At 38.2% G+C, this 22,409-nt stretch overlaps 1 protein-coding gene across 2 annotated transcripts in view; it reads right to left on the reverse strand.

Moving 5' to 3' along the window:
- Positions 1 to 22,409, reverse strand: part of LOC129427380 (alpha-1,6-mannosylglycoprotein 6-beta-N-acetylglucosaminyltransferase B) — a 196,859-nt gene that overhangs the window by 12,522 nt on the left and 161,928 nt on the right. For both annotated transcript variants that reach the window (XM_055183826.2, XM_055183819.2), the window contains 2 exons: positions 10,315 to 10,389; positions 2,117 to 2,388 (listed from right to left, as the gene is read on the reverse strand). In XM_055183826.2, the coding sequence (XP_055039801.2) occupies positions 2,117 to 2,388; positions 10,315 to 10,389 (347 nt within the window). The remainder of the gene's footprint in view (positions 1 to 2,116; positions 2,389 to 10,314; positions 10,390 to 22,409) is intronic.

A 22,409-nucleotide genomic window follows, 5' to 3' on the forward strand; every position in this document is an offset into this window, starting at 1 on the left:
GCAAGGGCACAGTGGAAAATGACGTGCAGGACGTTAAGAAGCTTCTTTACTTGTCACACTCCAAAATCACTCTTGATGGAATTGTGCATGATGTAAAGACCACAGCTTCCCAAAATCTGAATCTGTGCTCCACCAAACTGTTCACTGTATTCTTGCTGGAGGAGCTACATAAACTTTCAGTTAACACTTGGTCCACCCATTGACACAGAACGCATCTTGCTGAGGCAGAGCTCTTTAGTGCCATTCTACAGAGAAGAAACAATAAACATGTTTAAACATGACAGATTACATTGCACATTGATATAACATTCATCAGATCAGGTATTATTGCAGGACTAGATAAAATTGTATTTCTGTATAAACTGTGCTAAACTGCTAGCACATTTAACTAAGTATTTCATTGTTTGACCTCTTAGCTCTATAGTACTATTGCCCCCAAAAATGAAATACACTTGTGATTTTCTTGAGATAAGTGTAAACTATTTATATGTTTTGTGTATTATGAATGCATGTTTGCAATACCTTGAATTTGTCCAATAAATCCTCAGCTGTGGAATGGCCCAGGAATTCAGAACCACAGTAGCGAGTACAAGCGTACGTTTCCGTTTCATCTGTTGTCCAGTGTCTGACGTGTAGGTATAGTTTTTTTTTTTTTTGTAGTTTTGTTCATCCTTTAGTCAAACATAATGACGAACGAGTCTTCATTAACTTTTGTTATCAGTTGTCTTTTAACAAACGGTGCAATACGAAACCTGGCTATGTATGCAGTTTTATATCTGCCACAGGTGAATGTCTGTATGTGCTCCGAACCGGGAAACATTTCCTTGAAAAGTGTGTGGATGTTATCGTTTGACTTGTATGAAAGGTGACGCAGAACCCACAACACTTCAGCTCTCAGAGTGCCAGCCGGTGAAAAACACGATGAAACACTCGGCTGCACATCTTGATTCAGTCCAACATTACCAGTCTGCGATTCAGCGGGAGATGATATACTAGTAGGGGCAGATATGTATGAATCCATCGGCACCGTGCATTTTTGAATCCCAGAGTAGCATCTGTGTTTTTTCGATTTTATATGGGACTCCACCACTTTAATTCCTATTGCCCCCATTTTCAAATTCCTACTGCCCCGAGTTTAAATGTTTTTCCGCACATCTTGCAAGTCGCCTCAAATTTGTTGCTTGCACCAGATAACCAATCTTTATACCTCACATTATCAATCCAAATTAAACTTGCATTTACCCATTTTGTCCTCCATGACTTCCTTTTGCGCGCAGTAGAGGTCTTATACGCAGCTGCAAATTCCGCCAATGCCGTAAGTATGCAAATCCAGAAAGATAGATAACAATTTTATATTGCTAATTAAATAGTTTTAATTTTGGAAAGTATATAGATACCTTACATTTTACAATTCAAATTTAAGATTTTTAAGGACCCACGGGAAGCTTTTATTGTATGGCACCTTTAAATGGGCTTACTTATATCTAGATTTAACATTGTTTTACTATAACAACGTTAGCTAACCTTGTCATTGCTGATGTTCACAGGGATTTTTCTGACAAGCTTTCTAAACGTCCCTTTACATGAGAGATTGATAAAAATTTAATATTTGTTGTTTTGACTTGCCCACGCCCTCATTTGCCTAATTCTTTTTACACTGCATTCGTGTGTGGCGCATCCACGCAGCTACCAGAGCCAATCGTGGCCACTTTAATCAATGCTTGATACAGCCGCACCGCCGCATGTCCTAGAAGCGGCTATCTAAAGATACGCACCTAGTCTATATGAAGCAGTTTAAATGCAAAATTAAAGTCAAAATGAACATGCTGCATACAGTCACCAGAAACAGACATCATATTTTACCCACAGCTGCAATCAGATCTTCTCCTTCAGCACTTTAACCAAAGCTAGTAATGTGAAGAAGTAGTAGGGAACCCCCACTAAAGTCCCCTGTTGTTATACAAATCATTAAATGTGTTCCTCAAAAATGATCAATTAAGTATCGTATGCCTTTATTTAGAATGTAATAATAGCTACTCAAACAAAATAAAAGTCTTCAAAGAGGCAACTTATTTATTCACAAATACACGCAATCCAGTAGAAAGCTGTGTCTCACCCGCTGAAGGCTTCCATATTGTTGATGAAAGGAAAGAAAGCTGGCTCGCAGATGAAACCAGCGTCCTGGCAGGTTTTCACACAGGACGAGTCCTCTGGAGAGAGGAAGAGCCGAAGGGCGCTGAGGGGAGGCCAGCAGGCCGGAGCAGAGATATTGGGAGACCAGATCAGAGCTGTAGAGTTTGACAGCTGGAGGAAAGGGCTGGGTGGGTTTCCTGGCCATGATCTGGACTCATTAACTGCAGGAAATGGCCGACTTTTTTGACAAAAATCCTGTGAGGAATTAGAAAGAATTATACATTGTGATGTTTAAGGTAACCATGCATTCATTTGACATGTGTATGATGCGTTATTAAAATAAAGTTCAACTGATGAAATTTCTATTAGCAAATAATTATCCATTAGAAGTTTCTTTATTTCTATAGCGAGCAGTTTATTATTACTGTTTTTACAGTGAATCTGAAATATATCTAAGAAGTGAACATTTGTCACGGTGTGTGATTAGAGGAAGACAAGGAGACTAGGAGTACAAATAAAATAATAAACAACAAACAGCTTGACAGGCAATAATCACATCAAACATTGACAATAACAATGGGGAGAACAGACAGAGTATATATTGGGAAAAGTTGATAAGGATGATGACTTGCAGGATAATTATTAACACAGTACATGTGAGGGAGGGAGGAGGATGATGGGAAATGTAGTTCGGAGGGAGAGGAATTAGGAAACCAGGCAGGAGAACAGACAAGGATTGTGACAACATTATTAGAACAATCTAAATAAAGGAACAGTCCTAAAAATGACTAGAAAAATTCAAATTAACTAGAAAGCACACACGGACTAACAGAAAAAACTTCCCCTAAGGAGCTCCCATACCTTATGCATTATATTTTTATGGTCAGATTAAAAGTGGTTGGCTAGTGTCCAAATAAACCATGAAAAAAATTTTGTGTTTGTGTGTGCGTGTGTGTATATTACGATGTTGGGACAAAAATGTCAACAGACATAATACTAGGGGTGGCTCGGTTTACAAAGCCCACGGTTCGGTTCGTATTTTCGGTTCTGTATGGTTGTTGTTGTTGTTTTTTCTTTTAATCGTTAACACTCCAGAAATTTACTTCAGGATATGATATATAGCTTAATTATTCACAAATTAGGATACAGTATTAACAAAATTGTTATATCATGTATCATGCACAAAATTGCCTCGTTTATACTCAACGCGTCCACACGAGCATGAGGGTGCGCGCGGCAAAAATGATGTCAACTTGGAGTGGGCGGTAAGAAAGTATACAAGGCTTCAGGTAACATATGGGCACGAGGCTACATTGCGCATACGTCGAACCGTGCAACACACACACGCTCCACCGAGAAAAGCGAACCGAACTGTTCGGACGTGTTTTTATGTACCCTGCCACAAGGATTGTGCACCATTTAGAATTGAATTGAGAATGACTCCTTAATTCCAATTCAATTCTTGAATTTGAATTGAAATTTAATTGATGTGAAAAACAGGATCTAGAATTACAATTCGAATTTGAATTAAAGGAAGCAGAATTGGAATTCAATAGAAAGTCAAAGAAATTCATATACATATTATACAGTAAATGAAGTGTTAAAAAATAAGCTTTCAGTATATGTCAGATATGATTGCATTACATATTCTATAAATTATATTAGTTTGAACTACTTGTACTGATTACATTAACAGGAGATGTTTTCCCCCAGCAATTAATGTTAAAAACTCTAGTCACATAACAAATAATTAAGTTCCCTTTCAATACGGTTCACTTCGCATTGCGTCAGTTAGCTGACGCTATGGGGGGAAACTCCTGTTTACTCCGTGACTGAAGCCTATTGGTTAACGTCTGTACAAAGTACAGACCAATGACGTTTGATCCCGCGCGCGGGATGCACACGTCCTTATATAAGCGCGGTTCAAGCGTCAGGAGCTCATTATTTTCTCCTTCAGCGCGAACCTCTCGCTGCTCCGAAGAAGAAGCCTTACCTCGCCGTCGACAAAAGCCCTGCAGTGGAGTCCAGGCCTAGCGTCTTCCCCTGCCGTTTTCTAGCTGAGAACCGAAGATAGCAGAGTCCAGGTCTAGCGTCTTCCCCTGCCGCTTTCCGGCTGAGAACCGAAGATAGCCTTCGCTTGCCCTGGTACGAGCCCTGTGCAGCGGACACATGCCTGACGAGGTCTCCCCTGCGGCCGCCCGGTAAGATCAATATTTTTAATATAAAGCTATAAGCTAAAAGAGCAGGCGCTGTTGTAATAGCGTCCAGCATAGGGGCTTGAATAAGCATCCCTGCTATGAATTTCCGAGCGCGTCACCGGTCTGGCACCTCCCACGCCGGGACCGCGCTTATATGCTTCGGTTGTCTTATCCATGTTTCGTGCTCCCCCTGCTGTTCCTCTCTCGCCAGGATGAACACACGGGGAGCCATGAGACTAGATGGATGCATAGACAAGCACACACGGACTAACCCCCCCTGTGTTCTGTCACACCGCAACCGTTCATGCTTACAGAGTCCCTTCGCTCCTCTCACATTCAGTGGCGAGATCTCTGGCACATATATGAATCCCCCGAGTGCATCGGGTGATACCGTTCATACGACGCATGGCTGTTCTGTCTGTGTTGATGCTCCCCTCTGCCGTTCCTCTCTTGAGATGAACAAGCGGGGGAACCGTAGAACTAGATAGATGCATATGACAAGCAAACACGGGCGGGTCTGCCCTTGTTCCTTGTCATAGCACAGCCACTCGTGCTCCACGCTCGCGGAGTCCCTCGCTCTTTTCCCCACAGTGGTGAGGTCTCTTAACGGCTTAGTTAGCACGCGGTCTTACGGCTCGCTGCCTCTAAATGCAGCTGTCTAGTGTTCAACGATTACAGAGCTTCATGTCCCTCCCCTCCTGGAGCGGCGCAATCTCATTCGTCTGCTCGATAGGGCGGATTTGCCGCTATTGGAGCACCAAGAACACTCATTATAAAAGCTACCGGCTCACTATTCGTCTATACAGAGCTTCATGCCCCTCCCCTCTTGGAGCGGCGCGATCTCATTCGTCTGCTCGATAAGGCGGACACGCCTCTATTGGAGCGCTAAAACACTTATTATAGAGCTTAACCGGCCCGAGTCTGTCTCACTTCGGAGAGCTCACTATTCATCTGCCCGGTCATTTCTCTCTGGTTTAGACGGAATCAGAGGCAGAACAAATTTGTTTATAATATACTGAGGCCCGAATACCTCCCTTTATTCAGTCCCGTCCTATATCAGTGCGCTGAATATTGGTACATTCTTATAGACCCGTTTTTTCTACCCCTTTAATAAACGGCAAAACCGCGGGCCTCACGGCAGACTTCCTCTCTGCGATGGGTTCAGTCTGACATTAAACCACCTAGACATACTGCTCTGCTCCGTGAGCCGTTCGGGTCACCGTCACTACTGAGGCTCGTGCACCTGAACGGCCGAGCTCTGGTCTTCGCAGCACAGCTGCGTCAACAGAGAACGAACTGTCTGGTAGAAGAAGGGTTAAGTCGCGCCTCGGCTGGACTGCCCTGAAATGTTTTTTTTTGTGTGCTGTTTATCCAAAACATACTGTGTAATACTGTCGGTTATGCGACCTGGCGAACGGTATTGAATTCCTCTAAAAAGAGTAATTTCCGTACTTACTATACTGTGTATTGACACCCCACGGTTGTACGGTGTCTCTAAACACTTTTTCGCCTTACTGACCAGCAATCTGTAATACGCACACACGGCCCGCTGTCCATAATTCTATCGACGCTTGCCGAAGAAACCCCAGTTTGGCCAAATACTGTGAATTCACACCCCACGGCTGTACGGTGTCTCTAACAACTTTCTGCCAAATTCGCTCGCAGCCCACCTCAGTTTCCCCGCTACGATGCTGACGGCGCAAACGAGCACGGTCATACGGCTGTTATTCTCTCTTCCTAGAGAGACGGCAGCCTCAGACTTTTGCATGGCTCCAAGCGTTTGAATTGCGCCCTCTCCGGACGGCCACTCAAAGGCTTACAGCCAAGCGGTTTATGACGTTTTTCGGCCATATAGCTGATTTATATCAGCGGATCTGAAGATGCTCACACCTCCGCTCCGCTCCAATACTCGGAGATATTAAGGGTAATATCAACCTCAAGTGAGCTTGCTACCCGCCACAATAAGTTTCAAAGTTTCAAAGCTCAAAGCATCTCGTTTAAGACGGCTCACGTACCCCTCTAACAAGCCTCAGAAAGCTGAATATCGTGGCATTCTGTTCATAAGTCCACTTCAGTTTGACTAAGCAAAGGTCCCGCCCCGAGCTGACGGCCGGGAAGCTTATGCTTAAGTTACACACAGCTGCATGAAGTGCTACCATTACGAGATCGCCAGCATCTGCTGTGGGTTGAACACGCTTTACGACGGCAATCAGCCTTCGGCACGTGGAACGCCCGTTTGTCTCATATCAATCACCTTGTACTGTACATACGGTCCATTAAGGGGATGATTTAGCACTGCAGCACTCTCGACCGTGTTATTGTGATAATGCGCTCGGGCAAACTACGGTGGTTTCATTATTTACCGAACCAGACTGAGATCTCGCCCCCTGTACAAGCTGGCGAGTAATCTCCTTTATAAACTCATTGCATCGCTTTATAAGCTATGCTCAATCAGAGTGATACGCATCTCGTGCTTAAACTACCAAGATGCAAACATATTAACCCGTTACGATGGGCGTGCGGAGATTGCATCCGTGGGACACGACCTACATTACGTGCCTTATGACACGTTGACACGAGCTGTTAGGACCCCTTTCGCGAGGCGTCCTTATGCAAAGTCTGATCTATTTTGTCTAGTGACAGCGAAAGTCTACCCCCCGCGAATTGTGGGTGGAACACTTTTCTCCTCACTACAGAGGCTAGTGCACGGCGGCTTTCTCCCCCTACGTATATATATGTGGCGGTGATAACAGCGAACCAAGCTTTTACGACCGACCATTCACTTTATTCATAAGCCTGTCATTTCTCAGATGCGGACGGTGCCCGAGGCGCAGCGCTCTGGAACTGTCCAAGGTCCTGTATGACAGATACGTCTGACGTACATCAGACGATCAGCTGTTCATCTGCGTCACAGATCACTCACTAGCGCACCTGTCAATACAGGTTATTTATGGATCGTTGACGTTATCACCTTCCGTGACAATGATGCTCACTCGGTTAGTCTACTCCATGTATGGATTAGCTCCTCGGGCACGGTCTTAGAGGTTTCTCATTTGACATTTGTGACATGGCCGGCTGGTCCCCGTCGTCCACGTTGTCAGTTTACAGCTTCGACATCCCTGCTTCGCGCACTACTGAGGTTTGTTGCATTAAAGGTGCGCCCGTAAGCTCATCTGTATGCACGATATGGGTTTTAATTATATGCGTCCACCGTGCGCTTAGAGAAGCTCACATATGCACGCTATAACATTTCGGTATACACTAAAGATGCGCTCGGGAAGCTCATCTGTATACACGGCTGTGACACATACATACATACATACATACATTGTTGTTCATTTGTGTACGTTCACGGTGCGTTGGGTGCCCACCGTTACGTTCATCAATCATATCTGTACACATTCACGGCATGTTCTGTGCACTGATTTATCTATACGCATTCACGGTGCACTGAAGGGTTCACCTGTGTGCGCACAACTTATTATCAGAACATATGACGGCGCGCTCGAGAATCTTGCCGGCCTGTGCATTATAACACTCTGATTCATCTATATGCATGCACGATGTATTCAAGTGTTCACCTGTGCCCGTGCAATTTATAGTCAATACACGTTTACGGCGCGCTTGGAAAGCTCACCGATCTGTGCACTATAATACTACCTATATGCATCCCGATGTGCTCGAGGGCGCACCTGGGTTCACACTATTGTGGTGTCTGTATAATCCCACGCTACGAACCGTTCTGCCGCATATTATAGTCAGATCGGCCGTTCGTGAGCTTCGCAGATCACTCACTACGTATGTCTGTTGCTAACAGTGGTTATTTAGATGGATCGTTGAAACCATCGCACTGGCTCAGCCCCTCTATGAGCTATGTCCTATATAGAGCCCACTCTGTGCGTTTTGGCTTCTTCATGGACTTGGTCTACAGGGGTATCTATATTTGATATCTGCTACGCGGCCGGCTGGTCTTCGCCGTCTACGTTGTCAGATTGTACAGCTTAGACGTCCCTGCCCTACGAGCGCAGGTTCTCTCGGCTCAATCATGCACGCTCATGCGTTTTATGTGTACACCACGGTGCGCTCAGCGAGCTCACCAACGTGACTCTGAATTTACTTATCTCGCACACCCGCGGCGCCCTCGGTATCTCGCCGTCTTGTGCTATGTTATGTGCCCCCGGTGCATTTAAAACCCCACCATGTGCGCGTCAACATTTTATATGGTGCTTACACATTTGTATGGTGCTTACACATAACTGACGCAATGCTTCGTTCCCGTTATTTCAGGGAACCGGGTTACGTGAGTAACCTAAGCGTTTGATTTTTTTTGTAATTGTAATTTTGTGGAACAACATGGAACATGACTTCATTTCCCAGAATGCTTTACTTTTAACAAGTATTGAAAATGGTTGCCAAACAATTTTCCAAAGTAACTTTCCTAACACTGAATGTATGTGAGATTCTTTCTGTTGTGTGACTGTGGAATTTCTTTGAATTGCCACGAATTTAATTCCACTTCCTGTCATTCGATTTCCAATTCAAATTCAACTTCCTGTAGGGCGGAGTCAATTCAATTCAAATTCTAATTCATGAATTGAATGGAGGCCAATTCTGAAATTCTGAATTGTGCACAAGCCTGCCTGCCACCCCTACATAATACCAGTAATTTTTGAGCTTGTGGGACATTTTTTGATACTACTGAGAAAAACATAATGATTATTGCATAATGATAAAATCATATAACAGGTTTCTGTGAGGGTCAGATTAGGGGTACAGGAAGGTTTAGGATAAGGGTTTCATGGAAAGAATGACATGTGATCTGTTATTCTGGGGAGTTTAAAAATATAAATACAAAGAAAGTAAATAAATAAAAAAAGAAAGAAAGAAAGAAAGAAAGAAAGAAAAAATGGCAATAAACATAAATAACATGCACTTTACTTATACTTTACAGTTTATATTACTATTTTGAGTCACAGACACTGGGAAATGTGAAAAGATGTAAAAACTTTGTAAAAGAGAAATCGCCATACAAAATACATGTCAGATCCACAATATTGCACCAGGCCTAGATTACCAAGACTGCAAAGTGGTCCGAGCAACCAATCAATGTTGAACAATGTTAAGCTAATGGTTTACAAACTCCCAGCATGCTTTGCATAATGATTAAATAATGCAATTATCTTTATTGTTTTGTACCTATTTATTTTGCTTTATTGCATTACTTTACTGTTTTATTGTCACTGTTTTGATGCGCAATGTTTAGTTGTTCATAAATCTTAAAGATCTTTGCAAGCTGTTCCCTTGATGTAGAGGCAAACAGCCTTGTAAGACATTCTTATACTTGTAAACAGTGACTCAAAACCTGTTAGGATGACAAAATGTTTTCTGCATTCTTGCTAGTTGGAATTTCACTGAACAAGAGGTCTGTAATGGCCGTTTCAACAGAGCTCTTTGACCGAAGGAGAAACAGAGTCTTTCATAAACAAACAAATCTAAGTTGGCAATACAATTACTACTGCTGAAATAATTCAAATGTCACTAAATATAAATTGGCTTGTTTGGCTCTGGAATAATGCACCTCTCAGTGAAACTAGCAGACACATAAGCTAAATTACATCAACTAAACATTCATTTTATTATCAGTTTAACTGTTGTTAAAGAAAGGTTAGGGGGGAAAACTGGTACAAAGTTTTTTATGTTTTACTTTAAAGAAAGCTTTCTGTTATAATGTGAATATGCGCAAACCAAACACTACATGAGAGTGGGTTGCATCATATCAAATGCAATTTCAAGATTTGTATTGGGATTTTACTACACAAAAGTGTCATGCCCATTATTCAGTGCACAGCATAAACGTGATTTGGGATGTAGTCCTAAACAAATTGCAGATACATCCCATACACATCAGCATTTCTTTTAATGTATACATCTGTGTTTATATTCTGACTTTTAGTGGAATAATGCAAGCGCGGGATAAACTCACCTGATGCTGAATGTAAGCGTTCACTCTCTCCAGCATTCCTTCACAAGTGTACTCAAAGGGTATTAAGGGCTCCACCTGTACAAACAGACACATAACAAGAGGCACAGTGACATCAGGACAAGGTTTCATAAAAACTTTCAAAATCACATTGTTCATCTACATAAGAGTGAATCCTTAACAAAAATTAACCATGCTTTTACTACAGTTAAAAATCATGGTTACTGTAGTAAAACCATCGTAACCACAAAATAACCATGTGACTAGTGAGGAGTTACTATAAATCATCAAAATAAAGTTAAAATAACTTAATTCAACTTATTTTTTTAGAATTTATAGCAACTCCTCACTAGTCAGAAAAAGTTGGAATTAATCGTAAATTCAAGTTGAATAAACTTAAAAACTGAACTGCAACAAGGATTTTGTATAGGGATGCTCCGATCGATCGGCTGCCGATCGTTATTGGCCGATAACGGCATTAAATGGCTTGATCAGTCCTCGCTAAATTTGCCGATCTCATGAACGGATCTTTCTGTTAAATTTAATCATCATAGGGATCCTGAATGCGGCTGCAATTAGAGAGCATGTTTACGCAGTGCAAGCATTTTTACAATTTAATTTTACATTTAATTTATACAGTAAAGATTGTTAAGTGTTTTATTTTCATTACTTTTCAGAGACATAAACCTTTTATAAGAGATTTTAAATATCTCTTTGCAGAAGAAATAGTTGTTGTGCTTATTTATTTGATTCTCTACACTGTAAAAACAAATCAGTAGAAATTACAATGTTATTGCAGCTGGGTTGCTGGCAGTGTTGGGTGTAACTAGTTACTAAGTAACTAGTTGTCACGGATTTGCCAGGTCCTTCCACACCCACCCCTCATCAACACCGATCACAGTCACCTGAATACTAATCAGCTGCACTTGTCACCTCTCATCAAGCCTTCCCTTTAAATACCACTCACAATCACACAGTCATCGTCCGGTCTCGTCACAAGTACAACTGTTCATGTGATTACCAGACTCACTAATCTCTGTGTCTTTTCAGAACTTCTCCTCATCTTCATCATCATCATCAGCGTGTGGATTACTTCTTCCCCAGTGTGTCTGTGTGTCTGTTATTACCTTCTGAGGATCTACATCATCCATTTCAACTTTGCATGTTCCATACATCATTCAATAAACTCTGTTATATTTTATATCTCTGCCTCCGTAGTCTTCTGTCAGTGACACTAGTTACTGTAATTAAATTACTTTTCCTTTGAAAAGTAAAGTAAGGGATTACTCTTATTTTTCTTGTAATCTAATTACAGTTACTTCTGATGTAACTAAATACTGTATATGGACTCAAACAATTATATATACTATAATACAATAGTGGATGTAACATGGTTTAAGTTTACAATTCTTACTATTAACTGGTTGATTATTAGCATTAATATTAATGAGATGCTGGCTGTTTATTAATACTTAATAGCACATATTAATGCCTGATTCTGCAAAACCTTATTTTACATCCTTAACCGTCCATTTCTACCAATACTTAAAATTTATAACTTCTTTAGTATTAGTTGTTGGAGTATATTGAGGCAAAAGTAGTTAATAGTTAGTTAAAGGGATACTTCACCGATTTAGCATTCAGCTTTGTATCTGTAGAAACCCGGCAGTATTACTAAATGACCATGTTTCCCTCCATCATTTCCCCCTGAGAGGAGAGATATCTGCATTTTGGTTCTGCAAAAAAGTCCTCCGATGATGCAAAAATCGTCATATTACATCATCGGAGGACTTTTTTGCAGAACCAAAATGCAGATATCTCTCCTCTCAGGGGGAAATGAGGGAGGGAAACATGGTCATTCAGTAATACTGCCGGGTTTCTACAGATACAAAGCTGAATGCTAAATCGGTGAAGTATCCCTTTAATAGAGAGAATTGGACCCTAAAGTGGGACCAGAAAAATTGAAAATTGAAAAATACTTTTATATATTATTTATTCGAGCCATTTCAAGCCTATCCTTGTATCATGTACTAATAGGATTTAGAAAGTAATTAGTAATAAGTAATTAAATACTTTTTGGAGAGAGTAATTTGTAAAGTAATCTAATTATATGATTGAAGATGTAATTAGTAACTAGTAATTAATTACTTTTTTTGAGTAACTTACCCAACACTGGTTGCCGGTAATTTACAGAATAAAACTATACAATAACAGCCTCATGCAAAGCATTCTGTGAACCAGAAATCATCATCAACCTTTTTCTGTTTTTTGCTTTGGATTTTGTTTCCCAGAATGTTTTGCTTGATGCGGTTTTTTTTAGTTTTACTCTGTAAAGACAAAGACTTGTAAATGTTAAATGTTCATTTAACTTTGAACAAAATGTTGCTAGTAAATAACATAATTTTAAATCTACAGTAAGTTACCAGCAACCCAGCTGCAATTTCTACAGATTTTTTTTGCTGCAAGTAATATAACAAAGGCAACATCTGTGGTATTACTTTATCTAGAAAAAATGTTAACAGTTACAGTCATCAAAGAGCTTGCATATTAGGTTTAAAAAAAAATCTGCATCGTATCGGACAATTACGAAGATAACAAATCGGTTATCATTATCGTCTGCAAAAATCCTGATCAGAGCATCCCTAATTTTGTACAGTGTAGAAAATGTAAAAAATGCTGCAAATGTGTATTTTACATGAAAGGGGACATTTCACAAGACTTTTCAACTTTTTCCACACCGTTGACGACTTTCATTTGATATAGTCTATGTTTATATATTTAAAGAAGAACAAGGCATTAAACTTTTGTGAAAATCGTATAAAATGCTGGCTGGCGCTGGCAAAAAAATAAAAAATAAACGCTGATGGGGAAAGAGTTAAGATGGTTTCCACAGAGTACATATGTGAATTTTAGCTCAAAATACCATATAGATAATTTATTATAGCATGTTAAAATTGGCACTTTGTATGTGTGAACAAAACTGTGCCTTTTTTGGGTATCATTTTAAATGCAAATGAGCTGATGTAATACAAACACCGATCGCCATATTGGTGGTTTGCTGAAATTGAAACTCTTTTGTGCTGTCAATTATTCTCTCTCTCTCTCTCTCTCTCTCTCTCTCTCTCTCTCTCTCTCTCTCTCTCTGCACTAAATGTCAGTGCTGTGGTTGGATAGTGCAGATTAAGGGGCAGTATTATTTTATTAAGATCCCCTTATGAATTCACAAAGGGAGACAAATTTTAACGGTACTGGGTTGTTCTTTTTCACATTTCCTAGGTTGATAGAAGCACTGGGGACCCAATTATAGCACTTAAACATGGAAAAAGTCAGATTTTTATCATATGCCCCCTTTAAATAAATATATTATTAATTCTCCATATGCACATTAATAAGACACTTTATTATGTATATCTGTTCAAATGTTTAACACATACAGTAGCTAACCAGACAATCACATTCCATTTTATTAATTTAATACAGTAATTACTAAAGAGTACTTAGTACTTTTAAACTGGGGTGGCATATACCTTGTTTATAAAGTCTTTTACCTGCTAATAACTGAGATTAAACAATTAAAGCAAATGTAGGATCTGACCAATTATCCAATTTAGAAACACTCTGATTATAAAGCATAATAAATTATAACAAGTATAAAGCTTCTCCTCATAAGGCATTACTTGTGATCACATCACCGAAGGCAGCGAAAACTCAGGACTAGAATAGCGGGATTCTTCCAGGCTCATGCTATGAGAGATTTATCTGCTGTGTGAGGATGAACACCATTCAAATACCCGTTTGTCCTAAACCTGTCTCTTTCCTGTCACTGCTGTCTGTCTCTTCATACTGTGGCTTAGCTCTCTTAGTTTAGCCTTTGAGAGTGATAAAATGCCACTCCACAAGAAACTTCATCACAACAAAAATTGTATAACAGGTCAAAAATGTCAATTCAATTCTTCTCGAGTTTAATAACCGTCAGTGTTACCACACTTTCAGAAAAAAAGGTACAAAGGTTGTCACTGGGGTACCTTTTCAAAAAGTACACTTTTGTAGCTAAAATGTGCATATTGGTACCTTAAAAGTACACATCTTAACCAAAATGGTACATATTAGGATCTTTTTTTTCATTGAGTATATACTGCCTCTTTCCATTTTATTAATCAAACTATGATCTTGTCTTTTATGACCACATACCCTCAAATTATCCATAAATGTTTAAACGCATGTTACATTATTTAAGTCCATTTGTTAGATCATCCCTTTTGTAATCACCTGCAATATCCAAGTGCTCAGGAAATTAATTTCATCTGGCCAGATTCTAGCGCTTTATATAAGGGTAAAAAGGTTAAATATATATATACTTGCATGGTGCGCACAGTGGCAGTCCCGCTCTTATGCCCTGCTACGGGAACATCCAATGTTAGGGCACATGAAGAGATAATGATGGTCATAAAGGGCTTTCATACATCGGGCCAAAATTCTTCCAATCACTGGAGCAATAGATAATACCCTGAGGCTGGACAGCTGTTTCCCTGCCATCAACACCCAAATTGTGTGTAACCATGAGGGTAATAATGAATACTGTGAACAAATGGCCTGGTAGTAAGGATGAAAATTTAGTGTGGGCAAATTTCTTGCCTGGCAGCTACAATGACAGATGATGCAACATCTCCCATTATTACTCTGGGAGATGACAGCAAGGTGACAGTGGTTATCCTTCTAACATACTGTATTTACTGTTATATACATAAATCATCTTTTTACAGTTATTTTTTTTTTTTTGATGAGTCTATTACTATATTGAATTGATTGCACTGACAAGTCATGTAAAGGTTTTGCCTTGTACAGTATGTTAAAAATCATCATTTTTATTGTTTATTGACAAGGTTCAAAACAGTACAGTATAGTGAATACAAAAGTATGCTACAGTGTTTTTTTCATGTGGGCATTAAAGTATTTTTGGTATCACTTTATTTTATTATGCATATCACATGCAACTAAGCCTATTGTACACTGTTAGACTTTTTATTGTATATATGCGGTAACTCACTGGCAACGTGTTACCATAACTGTACATGTTTTTACAGTATGATGGCTTTACCGCAGTTCTATTTTACAGTATAATACCCTTACTGTAACCTAGTTTTAAAAATATATATTGCCTTTAAGGGGGAATCAAACCCAGGTCACCCATGTCGTTGGTCAGTAACACTACCACAGTCCCACAGAGTCACTTGATGAAAGTTAGGCCCTGTTTATATTAGAGCATTTGCGTTTTAAACGGCATTTTAAAATGAAAAGATCCTCGTTTATACTGGCATTTTAAAAAGAATCTTCATCCACACTATACAAGACCATAAACGCATGAAACATGACCAATCACGTAACTGGGCATGCGCATAAAAGTGTAAAATAACTTATTACTCTAATAATAGCTTACATTTGCGCATTTATGCAACTAGGGGTTTGCGATATTGACAAAAATTCATACCTGGGTCCTTTGCTGGCAACTACAACAGATACTATTTTTGAACCTATAAAAATGTGTTTCGGAAAGTCTTATACTGTTCTAGCTCCCCCCTGCAACATATTAATATGATTAATAGGTTAATTTTGATTTTATAACTAAACAGAAAGGTCTTTATGATTTAAAAAGAAAGCATTAAGTGAACAGTACTAAATGAACTTAAAATAAATTTCAGCAAATGCAAACTTCAATCAAACATAGTAAGAGGTGAAGTATAGCTTTAGCCTACAGAAATACTTATTGCATTAATTTTTTAAAAGTGTGCGAGTTCCGTGCACGTCAGAAATAGCTAAAAGCGCAAGCGGCAAAATGAGCTTAAATATTAATGACGTTGAGTTTATTGTTTTTATTAATTTATATTCACAAAACTTATGAACAAAACATCGATTAAAATTAAGAGACAAATTATATGAAACAAAATTCATTTTAAAGTAGCAAACAAAACTTAAATTAAACTCAAAAATAATGTCTGACCCATTACAATTCTCCCTTCATATTGGCCTTTACAATGCCCTATATGGCGTTTAAAATTACAGTCTATCTTTCGTAATAAGCGAACTAAATTTAAACAAACATAAACAACATTAACAATATTCAAACCCAACAATACTCAAACATAAATATAAAACAGACATTATCTATAAAGATACATGTTAAAACAATCCGATATAGCGTTTAGAATAGCTGGTTGGTAGATGTTTACTATTTTTGGTAAAACCTCCTTTGCAAACCTCCATTTACCTGAATAAAATAATTTGTACTTTGAAAATGATCCGCTGTCACGTTAACATCAGCTGTTCGTTTACATAAAACTCCATCTGCGTTCATTTACACTCAGCGCAACGTCTGAGTTCTCAAACTAAAACAAACTAAAACGAATCCGTTTATGAGGGTTGAAAACGGTGGTGTAGTGTAGATGAAAGGCGTAAACGTAGCAAAAGTAACGCGTTTTAAAGGATAAACGCATTAATGTAAACATAGCCTTACTCGCCACACTCCCCAAGTAGCCTTTTCTGTCACTCTCCTGACACTCCGAGGAGCGAAATCTTGGCGTCCATTTTATATGCTTTTATAACACTGTTTTATTCAACTACAGTAGCACTACTGCTGTTGTTTTACAGCAGCCTACCGCAAATTCAAAACATACAGTAACTCACTGTAAATTGAATGTTAATACCCATAATGCAATGCATATTACAGTAATGAACTGGAAAAAAAAATTATGGTATTTTACTGGGCATTTTGTGGTAAGTAACTGTAGAAATTACAGTTAAGTCTAACAGTGTAAGTACATGCTGGTAATCATTATTATTTTGTACATAAATAAATAATTACACTGTAACAAGGACACTGTAAAATAAAGTACCTATAAATAGAATACCTATAAAATAGTTGGATATTATAAGGTTAACTTGTGCTTCTAGTTTAATTTCTCTCTAGTGGTCAGTAATCTTGCTTCAAATGCATTTTTATTCTGCTTTTTAAGCTGCCAAATAACACAAAGTTAGTTTGTTTGATCTTGCAAGGTCAAAGTTTCAATCTACAATTTCATGGACTTCAAAACTGTGACTTTATAGGGACGATATATTCAGATGACATTTGGTTTCCTCTGGCACATTTATCAATGTGCAATCCTTTGTACGATAGTTTTGATGGCACAGAAAGATGATTTATTCTTGTGCGCTCGTTCCTATGTTAGATTGATAAATAAAGCCCATTGTTTTTTAAGATTTACTTGCATGTTCATTTTTAAAACCAGTGAAATTATCTGTCAAACCGATTTTAAAGCTCACGTAACACATGCCGTTTCTGCATTTCTGATGTTAATCTGGAGTACCTATAGAGTAGTATTACATCCTTTTTATCTCCAGAGAGTCTTTAGTTTAATCAGATTTAAAAAGAAAGGTTAGATTTATCTTTCCGATAACGTACGAAAAAATGAAGGAGGAGGAGTTACTACCGCGGGTGGAGCGAGTACGAGTCATGCAACACTATACAACACTGTTTAACTTATGATTCACTACATGTTCGTGTCATTTATATAATATGCACGAGCCTATTTCCAACATAAGACAGAAGTCTTACTTACCACGTGCAACTCATGACCCGGTTGGGGAAATCCAGCGCATCAAACACACACGCAAAACTCCGCTGCTACCCCAGATAATAAACTATATCCATTGTTTTCATAAGGCTGACTTTCTTCTCCTTACATCCAAAAACACACTTGCCATTGTCGAGTTTTGAAATTAAACAAAACTATCTCACGTGATATGATGTTTGAAAGTTCTAGCGTCTCCCGCTGATTGACGGGTGGGCGGGGTTTTCCGGGTGAAGTGCCCATAAAAAGAAGTGATATGTATAGAAAACCCCTGAAACATCAGCTGGACCTGTAATCGAAAAAAACCTCTCCGAAACTTGTACGAACCCTGGCGAAGTGCATTCGGCACAGAAATACTCTGTAACATGCCCAACTGCTTTTTTGACACTTTGCATACGTTTAGCATGAGGAACCAACTCTATAACTGTGTTAATAGATTTATTATTTCAGAATGCTTGAAATACCATTGAACCTCCCCTTTAATTTATTTAGCAAATTCACACATAAGGTAAGCAGTTTCTTTGCCTAAATGCTAAGCCCTTCTGGCTCATCCATTAGGTAATAATTCCGTTTTGTACTTTCTGTATTTAAAGGATTCTACTGCATTGGCACACAATACAAGTTTTCTCTTGATCTGACATATATTGCCCAGGTATTGCGGTCCGATGGCTACATGGTTCTCTCTAAATGCCCTGTTGATCACCATAAAGATAAATGTTTTATGCTTGGGCTATTTTCCAGACTGCTTGCTTTCTGCCAGACACACCTGACTGAAACCACAGAAGTCAGACTCTCTAGATTGATTGTGCCTGATGGCTCCGTCGAAGACATTTTACTGCTCTGCACTATTACTGCTATTACTGCACTTCACTATGATTAGCACTGTCAACTGCATGTATTTACATAGCATGGATTTACAAGAACACATATACTAGGATACAATTTGGTGCTGTGGCTAAAGTATGAGTTCCTGGTATATTGCTGTGAGCCCCACCTTTTGACAAATAAAATCTAGAAATTGAAGTAAGGGCCCTCTTATCCTTTGCGGCAAAAGCTATGGCATGAAAGGAAAACATACTACTGTGTTTTTATTATCAAGACTGTAATGGCGCTTTTACAATCCCTTTTTATTATTTAGCATGTTTTAGTATCTCTCTTGTGGACATTGGCAGCTCTTCTGAGATGTGCTGCTATAAAACAACAGAACCACAAGTATGATTTCACACATTTTTAAACAGTACACATATACAGTAATATATATTTTTATATTTAGATATTTTTATACTTAAACCTGATTTATACTTCTGTTTCAGACCTACGTCACACCAGTGACATGCAAATTGTAAATTCTATTATCTGTCATTACTTAGATAAATTAAGTAAAGTTTACTCAGTATCACTTCTTAATAGTGTTTATTATTAACATTTAATTTGTTAATATTTATCAAGCAGATGTATATAAACCAGTGAGGCTGATGTGCACAAAAACTAGAAAGCAATGCTCAGAATATTGGACTGACACACTTAGACATTAACATTCATCCTACAAACCATAACAATGGTGATAAACAACTAAATATTTTAGGAAAACAGATCAACTGCAATGCATGCTGGGAGGCATGAATTAGTTTTTTTACCACATTGTAAAATGTGAAAAGTTGTATCAACAATTGGTAACACAATACTTGATTTAAGTTAATTGTGTAAACTTAGTCTAGAATTCAACTAAAGTAAATTATCAACTTAAAGGCTCTCTAAGCGAATAATGTGCGACGTCACTTCCTGTTGCTGTTTGAACTGTTTTCAAACAAACGGAGCGTAGCTAACGCCTCCCTCTCCCGTCCGTGCTTTCATGAACGCGCACACCCCCCACCCCCAAATCCTTCTTGTCGTTTATTGGCTGGAACACTTTGTTATGTTTTGTTGTGCTAGGTTTGGCCACTATGTTGTTATCGCCGTTTGTCGAGCCTGAGCTGTCTACAGAGATGTAATAAAACAAAATATGTTTTATGGTCTAAAACGCGTGAATTTGCTTAGAGAACCTTTAAGTAAATAAGTATTCTCCACAGTTGTTGTTAACTTACTTCAACTCTTGTGTAAGTGTTCTGCACTAAATAAGCATTTGTTAATACAACATACCATTACTATTTTACTTAACTTTTTTCAAGGCAATCAGTTAGCATTTTTTTTAAGTAAGGTTAACTTATTGGATGTTTCAGTGTAGGCAGTGTCGACAGTCATGTTAATGGTGTAACTCACAGTATCAAGGCAAAAGCTGAAAAGCAGCGTGTTGGGTAGCACTTTATTTAACAGTACATGTACTTACCTTGTACATATATGGTAAATACGTTGTACTTGCAGATAAAGGTGTGGTCCTTACTTTTGAGTATCTACATGGTAATTAAATGGTATCATTAATGTACTTACCAGTGGTACATTCTTGGTAGTTATTATTTAAATCTAGAAACGTACTGGGTAATACCAGATACATGTAACTAACAAGAAACTCTGCTGTACTTACAAATTAATATAAAATATAAATATTTAGTACTTACATGTAAGTGTGGGTTAATGACAGGTACTTATAGTGTTATGCATTGTTGTCTATAACTTATATTGTACATTCATTTGTAAGTACAGTGGTGTTTCTTGTTAGTTAAAGTATACCTACACTATACTTATGTATCTGGTATCACCCAGTACTTATCTAGAGTTACATAATAACTACCAAGAATGTACCACTGGTAAGTACAGTAATGAAGCCATTTAATTACTATGTAGATATTCAAAAGTAAATACTACACATTTATCTGCAAGTACAACATATTTTCCATATATGTAAGGTAAGTACACATACTGTAAAATAAAGTGCTACCGCATATTGTGTACATTGCTGAGGACGCATCAGCAGTCATATCTGCAAATAAACAGTGATTTTGTTTAATATCACTCCTCAATTTTGTTTTAGCTGGATGTTGCTAAATATTCCTGATTGTTGACCTAGGATACATGACTATGAGTAGGCTATGCCGTAGACTTGACGCAGAAGTCTTAATTGGGCTTTACTTTGTCAACAGCAATCCACTAAGATTTGGTCAAAAACAGCTCCACTAAACAGGTTTAGCTTTTACTGCATGCTTCTAATTTACAGCTTCAAGGAGCCAAAATGTGACTGTGCTTATCCCTGTCAATCATTGCAATTACAGGATTATCTCTATTCAAACAGCACAGTAATTTAGATAATTCACTCTCAAAACTTAGCAGTGTGTACATGGGCTTGTCAGCATTACCATAGCAATAAGAAGCTTTTGAGACCTGTTAGAGGAAACTAAACTGTTTACAGAAGAATTCAGCATGGAACCCCAGTGTGTAATTGGTGGATCTAAAACAATGCCAAAAATCACTTACATAACAAAGATGTTCCCCTTTAAAACTAGAGTAAAACTATATATACTTAAATGATGGATGGATGTGCTTTTGTAGTTTTCTAATAAACAACTTGTGCTGTAAAACTTTTAAGTATCAACGTGATCTCATGAGAATACGTGTGTATTTTTACATAAAGTGTGTTTGCACCACACGTACATTTAATTACGTTTTCATACACACTGATACTTATAATATCGACTTGTTGACCGGACTAATTCTATAATCATTTAACCATTTTGTAATGTTTAGTTTGTTTGCCATGATACGCAAAAGGCGTTTTCTCCTATGCAGTCTTCTCCTATGCAACAATTACATCAAAACACAACATACATTAACAAAAGATGTTCATATTATTAATTTGCTGTATTCAACATCTTTAAAATTCATACGATTATGAGGAACAGATCCAAAGTCAGGGCTTTATCCAGCGATTTTGATTACAGTTCTCACCAGTCACCGTAAACATAAAATCTTGCAATCATTATGAATTTGAATTCAAATATTGCACCTAAAGAAGCTTTACGACACATTGCTTGGTCACAGATTTGTGACATTGATTGCCAGATTTCAGTCGATGTACTTTTGAAATTGAAATGCGTCCCTTGACAGAGAGAAGCTGGATTAACGTTCTCATGGATTAATAACTTTAATACTTCTCTGTACTTCATAATCTAGAGAGGAACGTGACTGCAGCACATCATCTGTTATTCTACTTTTCGTACTGCTTTTTTTCTGAATAAATAAATTATTGTCCTTACACTTGTTTGTCTGTTGTGCTTTTTATTTCTAACAGTAATAAACAGTTTTGGGTAGTTGGGCGGTTTAAAATATCTTTTAAATGCTATATTGTTACTAATGTTACTAAAATTTTCCAACACATTTCTGTCAGTTACGATGCATGATATAAAAAGAACAAAAAAAGAATATGAAGCAATTATATTTTTATTACATTTTTTGGTATAAGAAGGGTTTGGGTTTTACAGTAAGGTTTGGGGTTGGGTGGAGACATTATTGATTTCTCATTCTCATTCTTTTATTTTATTT

The sequence above is a fragment of the Misgurnus anguillicaudatus genome, chromosome 19 (genome assembly GCF_027580225.2).
Source record: "Misgurnus anguillicaudatus chromosome 19, ASM2758022v2, whole genome shotgun sequence".
NCBI lineage: Eukaryota > Metazoa > Chordata > Actinopteri > Cypriniformes > Cobitidae > Misgurnus > Misgurnus anguillicaudatus.